Source organism: Patiria miniata, unplaced genomic scaffold, assembly GCF_015706575.1.
Source record: "Patiria miniata isolate m_02_andy unplaced genomic scaffold, ASM1570657v1 HiC_scaffold_9, whole genome shotgun sequence".
Lineage (NCBI taxonomy): Eukaryota > Metazoa > Echinodermata > Asteroidea > Valvatida > Asterinidae > Patiria > Patiria miniata.
In genome coordinates, this window is record NW_024037076.1 from 26,765,233 (window position 1) to 26,781,189 (window position 15,957).

The window sequence follows — 15,957 nt, forward strand, 5'->3', positions numbered from 1 at the left end:
AATGAATTTTTGGGGGCAGATTTCTGGCAGAATTCTGCAAAAATGGTTATTTGATAGAAAACCATAGCAAATTTGAAAAACATGGTAATTTGTTTAAAAAAGCTTCAGTCTGTTCAAACAAACCCTTGCATAATGGGGACAGGTTGGCAGGTCTAGGTGCTGAGGTTCACTGGGAACCGGACTTCGTTGTGACACAACCGCGTTTTGCCTGAAATTTACGCAGTAATTTCATAACATCTTTAAGCGACTAAAGATTGTTTATAATGTAATTTGAACCCTAATTAAGGCAATACTACAAATCTGTATGTGATTTTAAGTGTTTATAGTGTATTTTGAGTAATTCTGGGGAATTTGCAAGATTTTTGATAAATCTGACAGATTTTTGAAGCACATTTAGCAGAATTTTGCCATGACCTTAAGGTCACCCTGATTGTTGTTTTTCTTATTGGCAGTGTTTGAATCAGTCAATGATGCTTTCCAATCAGATTCGTTCCCCAAAACAACAAAATATGACAAATATCTGTTACACAATCTTCATCTCTCACTAACTTCCGTTCCAACTGCAAAATTGTTTTTTTCAATTCAAAGTCCTCTGCTCATAGAAAAAAAAGTATGGTGTTCAGAAAATACTGCTGTACACAAAGTACTCAACCTGGGAAATACTCTACATTGTCAGAAGCTCCTAATAAGCCTACTTGTCAGTTCTACATTTAAATTTTCAATATATTTTCACCTAATTTAATAGAATTATATAAAAAACGTTCTTTTCAGGTGTTTACCCAATATTTTCTGGAAAATCTAATTTGTGCGCCTTTTTGTGTGCGTTTCAAATAGCATCTGATCGGTGAAGAGATCATGATGATTGTGCCCTCGACATGGTGATGAAGTATTTGAAGAACTCGTAGACGGACCAAGATAAGGCCGTGGCGGGCACCTGAAAGATGACGCGGGCGTGGAGGCCCTTGAAGTAACCCCTGACCCCGTTCATGCGGTAGACCGTCCGGAAGGCATTGACCATGCCTTTGATTTCTGTCCTGTGCTTGCCGCCGCAGTTCAGCACTCCTTTCTCCTGCGTGTTGAGTAAGGTCTTGCAGACGTCCAGCGGGGTCGTGACGGCGGCCGCCACGGCTCCAGCCACACCCCCCGAGACCATGTGACTGGTCGGGTTGTACTCCCGCGCTGGGTTGAGCGTCTCCTGCCCGAGCTCGTAGGTGACGAAGTGAATGCTCTGGAAGGGTATGTTCATGGTCAGCTGCGTGGTGTAGCTGCGGTAGAATGCATGCATGCCCTCTGTCCTGACTATGGTCCGAACGCACTCAGTCACGTTCTTGTAGGGGCTTTTGAACATTTGCATGCGTTGCTTGATCACTTATGACAGATCCCAAAACATGGGTGGTTTTTTTTCAGCAAGAGATGTTGACCATTCCAAATTAGCGATGTCGGTGGCGGCCACGTTGGATCGCAGGTGGCGCAGCAGATAATGGATCAACGGGTAATCAACCATCAGGCGTTTCCATGACAACAGCACAGGGATGGTCATTGCAAAGGAGGAAAAACATAAAAACAAAACATTAGTCAATTAGAATGTCATTATTTTGATACAGGTTTTGATTTAACACATACTGCCTGAGCAATAAAGGCTGTCATTGCAAAATAAAATTTAGTATTCAAATGGAATTGCTAATTGTTTAGCTTTTCAACAGCACATAAGCAAATATAGAGAATTTTCATAAAGTGTCAAGTTATGAATCCAGCTCCTAGATGAATATCTTTTGATATGCACATCAATCTCAATGTATGGAGTATAATAAATAAGTTTTGGATGACCAAACAAAATACAGGGTGCATTTTTGTTTCACTCAAATGCACACATCTTTAATTACTCATGAGCGGGGCAAAATCCGTCAGACGGAATTATTTCTGGATAGTATGCATTCGGAAAAAGATTAGATTAGATACCTGGCTTGGAATTGTGGGCACTATGGCGGCACTTTTAATAAAATGCAAATTTTATTGAAAACTATCAATCAACTGTCGATATTTTATCACTTGTTAATGCCCTTCACATCCTATAGGTACGCATGTAGTGTAGTTAGGCAAGCATATGTGACCATATGTTACAGGTCATTAAATGGACCAGACGCGATACTAAATGAATAAATACAGTACCGGTAGTGAAGGTCTGTGATTGAAGTGTTAAGTATTAAACATGTATTTATAATTTTGGCCAAATGTACATGTAGTATGGGCAATGTTATTCCGCAGTCACAAACTAACTGCACAGTTTATTTTAATGTGCAAACCAAATGGTATTGAAATGAACACGCTCACTGTATTTAAACACTCCCACACCTGTAAAAATTTTAAGGCCAAGAAAAAATAATAGTTCTGCTTCTGATTACATGGCATTCTAAAATAGGGTAGGTAGGTAGGGAATTTTATTTTTTTTTTGGGCCAATTTTTTTTGGGTACAATCATATGGAGGCGTCTGCGTGTAGTCAAGGGTAAAACTTAGAATTTGATGGTTTGGGGTGTTTTTTTTCTCATTCTGCCCATAAAAAAAAATGGTAGGGGCTGTCAGAATAGGGTACATGTAGGTAGGGAAACCGGAAGCAGAACTATTATGTTTTTTGGCCTACATTTGTAAGTATAATTCATACTAAGTACATGTAGTGTCCATGCACTGAAGACAAAAATATCATTTTATTTTGCCACCAAATTTGTTTTTGAAAAAGGATTCAATTTTTGTGCACGTGTACATACATGAGACAAGTCACTATGTACATGTACATGTACACATATATGTAAACCCAATCTCCATTTTGAAGTTTTACATAACTTGAAGGAAGGCATTCAAACCCATTTTCGTGAAAAGTTCTACATGTACATGTACAATTCAACTAACTGACCAAGTTTGGTGAATTAAATTGGTGAATCGTTGGAAAATGGAAATTGATACAAAAATCCCACTTTTCTTGAAAATGACAGCACACCAGTTGTCATGATTTCACAGGACGCTTGAAACTATAATTCACTTACGTATTTTCATACTAATTTGGTAGTTTTGTTTTTAAAATGGCCAGACAAACAATTCCTGATACCTATTTGGCTGAGACATGACCTACCTTCTACTGGATTCATGGCAGCGTCGTGTAGCAGTGTCGCCAGGCTCCCCGCACAAGCTGAAAGACAGACAGAAATCAACACAGTATCCCCACATTCCAGGAATTAAATCCAACCCCACAAGAAATTTAAAAACAAGTGCGAGTGCACAATAAGCTCTGGCGAAAAATGTGACGCCGATGGCACATATGGAACACCATACTTTTGGTCAATTTTCAGGTCAGACAGACAGACAGAAAGACAGACCATCCGACCAACCACCAAGTAACATGTAGAAGCTCCTGCCCGAGCTTAAAGATCACACCCCGCCCACCTTTAGGGGACATTTCCTCAATCTGGATTCCATTCAACCACTACACAAAATGGCGTCCACCTTGTTCGAGGAAGATGTTGTACAGCGCAAGTGCACAATAAGCTCTGGCCGTGTTGCAAGAAGTCTTGCATGAAAGTCTGGCATGAAATCAATCAAAATGATCCCTGCCAGAAACGCCGATGGCACATATGGAACACCATACTTTTGGTCAATTTTCGGGGACAGACAGACAGACAGCCCGCCCGACCGACAGACAGACAGACCGAACACTAAGTGACATGTAAAAGCTCCTACCAGAACTTAAAATAAAACAAAGGAAAAATTTGCTTAAGCACAAAAACGTCTTGCTTAATAAAATCAGGTTACCGGCCAAAACTCCATGCGATTGTTATGCTAAGTAAACAACAGCTAAATACCAGTCACAAGCAATATACATCACATGAAGTTTTGGCCGGTAACCTAATTTTACTAAGCAATGTTTTTTCGTGCTCAAGCAAATTTTCTGCTTAAGCAGCTCTATGAAATTGGGCCCTGGTGTTCATTTTGAAAATTCCCAACAAATGACATTCAAAACCCTTCTTTTTCATTGTCTGAAAAGTTATTTGTAAAGTTGGTTACGGTACCCGATCCCATAATCCGGGGGGCTAATTTTATTGTACAAGTAGCGGTAGATATCTTACTACTGTATCAATTATTCCCAATCTTGAAAAGTACCTGGCTAGGCACTTTTTCGGAGAAATCAGACATCACTGAGGCAACAACCTGGAATCAACCTGGAATTTTGACTGAGATGCTCATCAGGTTAAATAGTCAGGCATGCAACTGGTAATTTAGAAGAAAAAAAACGAGGAACTTCCAAACCACACAATATTTTGTACACTCTTTTTCAATTTGTAATGGCATTCACGAGAAGTAAAAAAAAACGAGGAAATCAGCAGATCCGAGGAAAAGTGGCATGCCTGTTAAGTACACTGACCAAATTTTGCTTTCAAAGTACCAAAACCTGTCACTTCAAAAGTAGGTCACTGCTGTGTGGAACAAGATGACAGACTAGTTGTGTTACAAAATATAACCGGAAAATATATCACCAAACAAAATAGTTTGAAAAACATGAGGACATGTATGTAAAACTGACAGTAAATATTTTTTGAAGGGCACACGGTGCTCTGGACACGCTGGAGAATGTTAACTGCTTGACATCGAAATTAATTTTGTGGTATAATTTCAAAAACAACTGCTCAAAAAAATTGGGTATTAAAGTGTGATTTTTTTTTCAAACAAGATTTCTGATATTTTAGGGTTCATAATGGTGGACAGTACCGGACACAGAAGCTACTGTACAGACGAGTAGTTATGGCCTTTGATGCTTCTGTGCCAATTTCACGAAACGCTAAGACGCATCTTAGGAAAGGTAAGTCGTCTTGTCTCGCCACTTGTCTTAGGGTGCTCAACACGTCCTAACTTCCTTAGCAACATGGCTGAACTCATCTTAACTTAAGATGGGTCTGATGGTCGTCTTATCTCAATAATGCGTGCGTTAAGTTGTACATGTATATCTTCTGGAAATCATTGCCGTTAAAGATGAGTGCTGGCCTAGAAATAGATTTGAAAAGATTTCTGATATATGGGTACTTTTAATAAAAATAGCTTATTTAAAAAATTAAATTATACGCCAACACCTAGTCGACTTTTTAAAATAGAGTGATGAAAACGGGGAGCAAGAATGACTCTATCGTATCTTGTGTAGAACTACCTTGCGTGTGAAATTTATTCAGTGAATACATCTTCTGACGAAACTTCGTGTTTATGCACACGCGCGCGAAATTGGTTTTGCATGTTTCTTTTCAACGACTGTTTCTTCAAGCGGTAAAAACAAACACGAAACAGCCATCAAATTGGTAGTTTCGATGCGTCTTGCTTAAGATGGGTTTAGTGAAATCGGTCTTAGGACGCGTCTTAGCTAAGATCGATCGCAGAGTGGGGACTCATCTCAGAGGAGATGAGTTTTGAGGAATCGGCCCCTGGCCTCTGAGAAATTGGAAGGCCAAGCACAAATAAAATAAAACTTGCTTCCTGCTCCCAATGAACATACCGTTGGCGAGTGGATTCTGTCCGGGTCGGGTGCTCAGCATGTGCTTCATCTTCTCGTAGCAGGCGAAGTACAAAGCGTGGGCCGGCCCCGCCCCAAGGGCCACCGCGTTGAGCCCTCGGACCACACCAAACGGCCCCTCGTTGCGCACGATGGTGGCCAGGCCGCTAAAAACGTTCTTATACCTGCCGTTTGGTGACGGTCGTATAGTTTGCATTCTCGTCTGTTGGGCAAAACAAAGGAAAAATATTTGTAGTAATTATTTTATTTACTTCTTCAAATGAAAAGGAAAATCGACTAGGTGCATAATGGAATCCTGCGACCAGAATTAGAAGACTTTACGGAGGTGTTGTCACGCTCACGCGCATGCTGCACGCTTTCTTAAAGATGAGTTCGCTCGTACCCCCCGCCCTGCAAACAGGGCGCTGGTAAGGGCTGATGAGCTTCACAGAATCTTGTGAAGGAAGTGCAGATTGACCTTCGCATGCAGCTAGCGCGCGCTACGCATGATGGGCACCGGAAGCTAGTTTGTGTGACGCGTTCTACGTCACAGGTCACGCAAATCTATCCAATGAGAGCTCAAATGACGTCAGCCCTGACCAGTGTCCTGTTTGCAGGGCGGGGGGTACGAGCGAAAAAGATGAGGGGCACGCCCATTTTTGTACTCCTCTTGGTCTAAGGAGCCCAGAGGGTATGAGTACGCCCCGAGTGTGACTCGCGTGAGCCTGGTGCCGCCACAGAAAATGGCTGCAACCAGATTTGTCTATAAATAATAATAAGAAATAATGAGAAAGTTGAACAAAGAAATTGACAGTAGCAGAGTATGAACCTCCAGAGTATGAACCCGCTTAGCAGGTGGAGTGTCATGGCCTAGCGGTTAAGAACACCGGACTCATGCTCAGGTGTTTCAGAGGCAACAGTGACGTGGCCTGCCGGGTGGACACTTGTGCCCTTGAGCAAGGCACTCAACCATTATTGCTTTGTCCTTCGGATGGGACGTAAAGCCGTAGGTCCCGTGTGTTGTGTAATCCAATGCACGTAACAGAGCCCAGTGACACTTATCGTTAAGAGAAGGGGTTTACCCCGGTGTTTCTGGTCTCCTGTATAAACTCCCACGCAAAGTATTTAGGAGATGAACCAACCAAGAACCAAGAACCGTACAGTAACCCGGTACACGTGTTCTGGCAGGTTTAATCCCCAAAAGTTCAACTTTCCAATTTGTCACTTTTTCTTTCTATATTCTAACAGGGCACAAACAGTGTCTTGAGGTGTTATGACAACAGGGGACTAGCAGCCCCACCCCCACCCCCCAAAAAAGCAAAACCTGGGTCAACTACATCAGTACATGACAGATTCCCAACAAGAAATAAATCACTAACGCTTTAACAGATTTACATTTTTTTTCTGCAAGGGATTGAAGTTCACCAAATGATTCTTTTCATTTTCAATTGTTTGAGAACTTGGTTTCAATACCTAGACCAGCCAAGTCCACAGAACAATCTACGGAACAAAGTTCATTCAAAAGCTTACACTATCAACGTGTTGTGTGAGTGTTATCATTCAAGGTTATACAACTTTATCTTTCAGTCATGCGATTATCTGTTTTCATTTTCCTGAATGAAACAGGCGTGGCCGATACTTTTCGCATAACAAGCCACAGGCCATGCAAAAGCCCACAGAGAGCTCACAAATTGATATCTTATCGATCGGTACTGTACAAACAGACATAGTCAAGGCAAACACTTGGAAACGTTTACTTTAAGTTGAACCCTTACCCAGCACAACAGATTTGGAAAGAAAACAGCAGTCCACAAAATTAATACAAAACCCTGCCACATATTGTCATGTGCAGGAAACTAACACTATGAAACCATGTTCACATGTACAATGTATGTTATTGCTCTACTGTACATGTACATGTACAATTTCCATGCAAATCTAGAGATTGGTTTCAACATTTTAATGGATTTAGAATTTGATTTTTCAGGATTCAGGGAAATCTCTTAAAGATATAGTCCATCATTTGTAATTTGTGCATTGTGTTCATTTGAAGCAACAAAAGTGCTCAAAATCTAAAGAAGGGTACTGAACATCTAACCTGATAAAGTTTCAGCTCAGCTTCAGCTGTATATTCCGAGAAAAACAGCATTCTAGGATCTCAATTTCAAATCAAAAGTTGCTGAATCATGTTTTGGAATTGGGCCTGAATTCAGCGACTGAGACACGTTCTCACTGGCCCATTGCAGCTACGCGATGTCGCGCAATGATCCGACGAATTATAGCAACCGCGCATGCGTGTGCCTCGTGCCAATGCTTGCGCGCACTTCGCCGAAAAACAAAACGAACTACTAATATAAATTTTCTACGGTGCGTCTTAAGAAGCACCATTGGAAAGGCCTTCTTTCGTTGATTACTTCAAGATGACAGCTTACCAGAAAGAAATAATTTCACAGGGAGCATAGTCCCCTTATTATCTTTCAACCAAGTACATGTATGTTTTCCAACAATAATTACGCCAGTTACATTTCGGATAGCTGCAAGTGATGGACTATAGCTTTAAGCAATTCCAATGGAGTATTGGTAAGAAAAACAAAAAACTTGGCACATATGACAAAAGATGCTAGATCAAATTCCATAGATGGCAACTATGAATTGGAAATCCCATAAATCAAGCACAGTGTTCAAACATTCGTAAAACACCCTGAGGCAACAACTAAGCCAGCCATTGTTACCGTAGCTAACTTACATAATACATGCACTGTTCCATGACTAGGCAGTATTTTGAGGCACATTTTGCCAATGACTGGTTCAGAACAAACAAATATACAATAGGATAGGAGGGATATATACATGCACATCCTGCAAAGTTGAATACGTGTTTCACTGCAAATATTCAGGCATAGTATGCACTCTATGTACCAGTATGCACCATCTAACGTTCTTGTGCCGTGCTACATGTAGCTATTTCATGTTTGGCCTTGCAACCTAGCTCAGACACCTTCTCCCCCCCCCCCTAAAAAAAAAGTTTTAAAGTCAAAATGGTGTCACTTTGTAGTAGGCAAATTACAAAGCTGTTAAATATAGAGTTTGATCAACTTCAGGGTTTTCATTGACCATGACAAATTGGACCATGACTGGACCATAAAAATTGTGAACAATCACAACCACATGCAGAGCATAAAATTACATGTACATGTAGATACATGTAGTTACCGGTATCAGTAAAGATCTCGACAGAGCACATCAATTTTTACAGACAAAACGGTCGGAAAATGACTGATCATTATTTTGTCCTCTGAAAATCCATGCCAGCATGCAGTTCAATGCCACTGCTTTGGGTGGATAAGCACATACCCTCACATTTAAGCTTTTTTTCCAACCAAAATACACGACAATGGTAATCTGACGTAACACGATAAATAGCCATATGGTTAATGAGCATCAGAGACTAGTAATTTTAGTATATTTGGTCCAGAATTAGTCCGAAAATTTGGGACTCTCAATACTGTGTATGAGAGTCCCAAAACTTAAGGTATTGAAAACATGCAATTACAAGAAAATAGACTGGCATCTGAAACAACCAGTCCAACAACTCTTCAGTACTGCATCAATCAACTGTCAGCTGACTGTGCCAAAAGAAATATCTAGGATGTCGGGTACTAGGTCACTATTTCTACACATTTCTCCATAGTCAGGCACCTGACTAATGACAATGAATGAAGAAGTCAGTCTTGTCAAACAGTTGGACCATGGATGGACATGTAGAAGTCTAGTCTTTAGCCTCATTTTGAAATCATTTGACTTCCCTCTCATGTGCAAGCCACTGCCAAATATTGAAGAAAAGTCTCCTTTTAAAAATGTAATTGAAGCTTCAAACTTGGTTGGTGAAATACTGAGGACCTTTTCTTTCCCACAATGACACTGACAGTTTTGGAGAATTTTGCTGGCTAAAGAGCGAGTAAAGTTGGCCTGATCTTCTTTTGCATCGTTTCAAACACTTAAGGTCCCAGTCTGGTCCAGAATAGGCCTTTCTCTCAAGCAGGATAGACCAAGAATGCAACTTCATCGGCGATACTTATAAGGGCCGAGTCCTTGGAAATTGCAGAAATGGATGGATTTGAGGGTTAGTATTTTATAGCAAACGTTGTTACACCGACCTATTTAAAGTTCTGTGTTCATAGTAGCCCGACTGCGTCTGGCCGTACAGTACTATCGCAAGCTCTGTAGTACGGCCAGACGCCCGATGCTTCCACAGAGACTGAATTTTGTTGGCTGCCGATGTAGCGATTTTGCTACATCTTTCGATCGCGATTATCTTTTCATCCAGGACACAAATTTCCAAAGTTAAGGTTCGTAGTCGTAGAGCAACTCATACCTTTTCGAAAAAACGTTGTTTGGTCTCAATATTTTCATCCATCTGGCCACAAGACGAATTTCAGTCATCAGATTCCACAAATATCGTCCCCCATGCGATCCCCCATGCGATTTCAAAATGGCGGTCGCGCTGTAATGTATGCAATATGCAGGCACGCCCGCACAAACTTATGAATATGCATAACAGTCTGTGACGTATGACCTCGTGTTTTTGGACGTACGGCCCCGCCGCACGCACGTCCAAAAACACGGGGTCATACGTCAAAGACTGTTTATGCATATTCATGAGTTTGTGCGGGCGTGCCTGCATATTGCATACATTACAGCGCGGCCGCCATTTTGAAATCGCATGGGGGATCGCATGGGGGACGATATTTGTGGAATCTGATGACTGAAATTCGTCTTGTGGCCAGATGGATGAAAATATTGAGACCAAACAACGTTTTTTCGAAAAGGTATGAGTTGCTCTACGACTACGAACCTTAACTTTGGAAATTTGTGTCCTGGATGAAAAGATAATCGCGATCGAAAGATGTAGCAAAATCGCTACATCGGAGGCCAACAAAATTCAGTCTCTGTGGAAGCATCGGGCGTCTGGCCGTACTACAGAGCTTGCGATAGTACTGTACGGCCAGACGCAGTCGGGCTATGTTCATAGATGCTGGAGAAACCAAGAAAAAAAATGCTGTTCTTGTAGTCTGGTTCCCTGACTCTACCCCTAGAACTATGGGTCTTGCTACACAATATCCACAGATAGGCATATCAACGCTAACCATGCTGTATACTCTATCCTTAATATACAATCAACGACCGAAAAAAAACTAAAGTTGAGTTTGGAGCAGCTGCTGTATATTTTACCCCAAGACTATGCATACTCACATTCAGTCCGCTTAGTGTAAGGGTTGAATCGATCCCGATGGTGCAAAAAAATGATGAAAACAGTCCCAATTCCGTACCAAAACTACAGTTTGAGTTTCAACATTTTAACGTGCACGCGAAGCGTTGTTGGCGTGACTTCACGCTTCGCGTGCACGTTAAAACTAAAAACTGTAGCTTCGGTACGGAAATGGGACTGTTTTCATAATTTTTTTGCACCATCGGGATCGATTCAACCAAGCGGACTGAACGTGAGTATGTCATGAAGTACTGGGCATACTCTTGGGGTACAAATATACAGCGGCCGCTCCATGACTCAACTCTAGTTTTTTCGGTCGTTGTCCCCACTTCAGATGAAACGGATCAATTTATAGAGGTCGTCACATTGGGGAATAGTAAGGTCAGGCTTGCACCCGTTCATGGATGTGTTACCGATTGCGCAACATTTCGCTGGTTGACGCGCGCACCATTTCTTGTGTGCGACGCATGTAGACCAGGGTACTTGTTGTACTATGTACACGCAGTGGCGTGCCACGCTTTGCAGCAAAATATTGCAGTAAGGCAAGATGGCATCGTTCGGTCACCCCCGACTGTACTTTCTTTGCCAGTGAAGGGGTACTCTCTGAACGGAGCTGAGTGGATACTGCAATTTAACTCCCACAAATGATAAACTTTGCAAAATCCATTTGCTCCTCCCCTTTCCACATCCACACTTCCAGCGGCATTTCAAAGCACTCACTTTAACACTATCCACTGGATACATAACACAATGCTCCATGATCCCGGCTATCGCACCGGCCATCAGGTGAGTGGTTAGCGTGGTGGTTTCCGGCAGGCCCTCGTACTCGTACTCGAGCTCTTCCGAAATGGTTGCCGCTGCCAACTCGAGCAGATTGGTTGCGATACCGGCGCTGTTGTGGTGCTGATTAGCATTGTGTTCTTCACTGTCTTTGTCCATGACGCGCCGGCGAGCGGCGCCAAAATCATAGTCTGGGATTTTCGGCAGACTATCGGGGATTCTAGGAGGCTGGATGTTCCGTGGTGTCAGCATTATTTCGTGGAAATAATTAGGCTTCCAAAACAGTGAAGCTCCACTCCACGTTTCTCTCAGCCAAGGCTGCCATCTTGTCTCGCAACCAGTGTGCCTGTCACGTGACTACTTTGGGCCAGTCGATGTTACTGTGGGGGTACACGTTTTGGTTGACAATTTACAATAGATCAACTTCGGAAAACAATTCCTTTGGTTTAGGTGTGCGAACTCCAATATAACATTATTTGTGATAAAATGCATATCTACAGTGATAACTTGCTTTTGTTCACCAATTTATTTACTTTCATTCTAATTTTACATAATCATTACATCTTGACTCCCCCTTTTATATTTAATGGTTTCGTCTGATACAGCACAGCATTTTCTGACGTCAGGAAACTGCACCATCATGGTTCGTAGCTTCAGACGAGTATATTATCTCATCATTGAGTTAAAGATTGTTTTAGCATTTTCATCAAGCGAAGTGCATTTTTTTGCCCATGCATGACTGAGCACTTGACAAGCAAGTGTAAGAACTGTACAAACCACATGCACGATGTACTGAGTACAGCCTGAGCTAGCTCGCGCGCGAGAGTGGCGCAGATAAAGGTCACAGGTCACGAACACAATTATTACAAAATCATGCTGTATGCATTATGCAGCCTAACCGCGGGAAACGCAAAAGTTTGCAAAACTGTGCATGCAGCTTACTGTGGCATGCACGCAGTTCTATAAAGCACACTGCTTAGCGCTTACAATTCTTGTTAAAAAGGTGTGTGTGGCACTCGTCATGCAAAATTAAAAGTGGACGAACGAAATTTTCCGGCGTCCACTGTCAATTAATATCAAAGCGTAACTGGTTTCATAGGCATAGGCATTATAAAGGGCGTATCGTACGGAAGACGGATAGTGCCACTCAATGAGTGTGAATTTATTTTTTTGGTGCGTGTGAAAATATTTTTTTTTGTACAGCGGCCGCCACTTAAAGTGGCGGCCGCCACATAAGTCGTCATAATAAGTGGCGGCCGCTGTACAAAAAAAAATATTTTTACACGTACAAAAAAAATATATTCACACTTTTTTATGTGGCGGCCGCCAGATAATAAGTGGCGGCCGCCACATTAGTCGTCATAATAAATGGCGGCCGCTGTACAAAAAAATATTTTCACACGTACAAAAAAAAAAATTCACACTTTTTTATGTGGCGGCCGCCAGATAATAAGTGGCGGCCGCCACATAAAAAAGTGTGAATATATTTTTTGTGTACAGCGGCCGCCACTAATTATGACGACTTATGTGGCGGCCGCCACTTATTATCTGGCGGCCGCAACATAATAAGTGGCGGCCGCTGTACAAAAAAAAATATTTTCACACGCACCAAAAAAATGTATTCACACTCATTGAGTGGCTATCCGTCTTCCGTAGTACATGTATTGCCTATATTGGGATGGATTTTTTTTTCGAGGGATATGACATTGACACGCCATTAATAACTTGGTACATTTACTTTGTTGCAGTATTGCAGTACGATATGAAATTTAAAACAAAATCTGAGAAAAACTGATGGCAATAAAATGGACATCGCAGCACTGAAGTTGCGGCGAGAGGAGTTACTGAGACAGGTCGCGGCTGACATGGAGAGACTCCGAAAGCTGAAAATGGTCAAAATGTACCGAACAAAGGTGAGTCAAAATTAGCCTACATGTGGTTTTACCAGCTTAAAGCATTTCGTTCGCGGTGGCACACACAATATAGGAGGGCGCTATTTGGTTTACGTAAATTGGGTTGAGGCCACAGAAATAGGTAAGGAGTTTCCCCAAAGTAAATATAGCGCGCTCCTATTAATGTGTCCACCATTAATATCACAAAAATGTTAATGGAGGCTCGCATGCAACAAACTTCATATTTACAACATAGGCATATATTTGTTGTAGGCCTATAGGCCTATACATCTGAAACAAAAACACAGTTTTAGTTCCTAGCTGTTGTGAGTTGATCTATCCTTGTCTGCATCCTTCGTAATCAAGACATTGGTTTACGAAAATGTCATGTTTTGGATTGTTTACCTATCTTATTTCAAAGGTCTGGTTGAATGGAAACATACCTAATGTCTTACCGTTCTCGAGAAGAAAAAAAACGAAAAAAACCGGTTGTTAACATTGGACGCGACGGACATTTTTTGGCATACACATACTGTCGAACATACTGATAAGAAGAGCACTGTTAATACAACGTCACGCTTATAACAGCAAACTTTTAGGTCCCAAGTCTTTGTTTTTCTTCCCCCCCCCTTGTGTTTTCCAATACTGTTAATACAAGGTACCTGATAACAAGGTAATTTGTAAAGTCCCAATTAAGGACCTTGTTATAAAGGTGTTCGACTGTATACGTATTTTCAAGTCGTATCTATTCAATGTATAGTTCACGTTCTGCAAGTGTGAATATCGAATACACACAGCACCAACACAAAAAATGTCAATACACGTCCGCAGAATGCGATACCGTGCGGCTGGATTCACAACTAGTAATACTATAGTCAGCGGCTCGATTTTTCGGAGTCAAAATTGTAACCCCGAATTTCGTTCTCGCATGGTTCTCGCAGGAATAACACAAAACGCCCAGTTTTTAAAGGATGCTTGTGCGAACATTTTATGTCCTTCTTTTAAATGTTCTATCCAGTTAATATAATTTAGTTTGAAACGCATTTTGGGCGCATTCCAGGCCGTAATGTCCCTTTAATATAAGTACAACTGCACGTCACGATGATAGTTAAAAGCACAATAGCTGACGGTGACTTTCTCGCCATTCATGTGTCCTCATTCCAGAACGACTTATCGGAACTGCAAGACCTGATCGACAAATGGCGCACTGCCTGCCAGACGGCCCTGGAAGAGCTGCACCACATGACGTCAGAGCCCAGGCCGCCAATGGGGAAGCTGATTTCGGACTGGAAGGTCAATCCCGAACTTGTGCAATTCGATGTGGAGACGGACTCGTTCCTATAAACATAAGCTGAGATGGTTTCCGCCCTCGAGTACCACCAGCGAATAAACTCAGTTCGCTCGACCATGTTTTAACCCGAGAAGCCTGTCATTGGCTTAATATAAAGACAGTTTGCATAACATCTGAAAGGATATATATCGCGAGCATGGGCTGCCCGTATAAGTTGTTCGTATTATTCCGTACAAAATTAATGCGCAAAAGTAGACTCAAAAGCATGTACTTCAGATGACTGTTATTGTAGAAGGACTTTACGTAGTTCGTATCATATCCAGTTTGGTTAATTTCCAGTTCCAAATGCCACAGACTTTAATTTGAAACGCGTGATGAAACGATGGCGTATATTCCATTGGCCTAATATACATCTGACTACGGAAGACGTCCAGTTTAGTTATTATTGTAAAGAAAAAAGCTTGCCAGACGCTTGGTGGCAGCAGACATGGTTAGTGGATGGTCATCATGCATGGGCTGCGTTCGATTAGCTCAGGTTAACTCGGGTTGCCCACACGAAGTACACGATATAAATCCATTTCTACATGTTCTAGCCAATTGCGGTATCGAATCAGGATACAGGAAGAATGTTTCCTATCCATGGCTCACTATTGGAAACGAGGTTGGAAATAAAGTAAGCACTGGGAAAGAGGTTGGGTCGACATAATAATATTGTATAGCAAAGATCGTATAGCGCCGTGCACCGTATGGGTAGTACGCAAGCCTTGAATATGAAAAACCGTAAGAAAATACGTGGAGCCAACACCCAGTAGGCATCGTTTTTCAAAATGGCAATGGGATTCCAGACTATTTTCAGGGGTGATCATCTTCGGATGGAAATTTCTCCTAAAAGTCATCAGTTGACCCCCCGAAAATTGAAAAGAAAATGAAAGATGATGATCATGAAATAAGCTTTAATTTGATGTGTGTCTCGAACACCTTGGAGAGTTGTGAGTATTTTTCCCGAATTTCTGATGTGGAAGCATTTACCATTGGGGTCTATGGAAGTTTATTTACTGGTCTGCTTTCCTAAACAGCTACGGACTAGTGTGTTGCGGGTTTTTTTGTCCTGCATCGATAGTTTGCCTTAGGGTGATGACGTCATTAATGCTAGCGGATCACGCGGTAATATCGGGCACTGAAAGACAAAGCCACCAGACG

General features: G+C 41.8%; 2 protein-coding genes across 5 annotated transcripts; one reads left to right on the forward strand and one right to left on the reverse strand.

Annotated features, from left to right (window-relative positions):
• Positions 1 to 322: 322 nt before the first annotated feature.
• On the reverse strand, positions 323 to 11,956 carry LOC119720556 (mitoferrin-1-like). Its single transcript, XM_038190267.1, has 4 exons — positions 11,515 to 11,956; positions 5,529 to 5,748; positions 3,126 to 3,182; positions 323 to 1,368 (listed from the first exon to the last, which is right to left on the reverse strand). The coding sequence occupies exons 1-4, from the start codon at positions 11,824 to 11,826 to the stop codon at positions 854 to 856; spliced, it is 1,104 nt and encodes a 367-aa protein (XP_038046195.1). The 5' UTR covers positions 11,827 to 11,956; the 3' UTR covers positions 323 to 853.
• Positions 11,957 to 12,161: 205 nt separating this feature from the next.
• LOC119720557 (swi5-dependent recombination DNA repair protein 1 homolog) lies at positions 12,162 to 15,015 on the forward strand. Of its 4 annotated transcripts, none has more exons than XM_038190268.1 (3): positions 12,162 to 12,217; positions 13,323 to 13,487; positions 14,631 to 15,015. In XM_038190268.1, the coding sequence occupies exons 2-3, from the start codon at positions 13,380 to 13,382 to the stop codon at positions 14,808 to 14,810; spliced, it is 288 nt and encodes a 95-aa protein (XP_038046196.1). In that variant the 5' UTR covers positions 12,162 to 12,217; positions 13,323 to 13,379; the 3' UTR covers positions 14,811 to 15,015. The 4 variants fall into 4 exon arrangements, with proteins under 4 accessions (XP_038046196.1, XP_038046198.1, XP_038046197.1 ...); XM_038190270.1 differs by having other exon boundaries at positions 12,166 to 12,235; XM_038190269.1 differs by lacking the exon at positions 12,162 to 12,217 and adding an exon at positions 12,234 to 12,334.
• Positions 15,016 to 15,957: the final 942 nt, after the last annotated feature.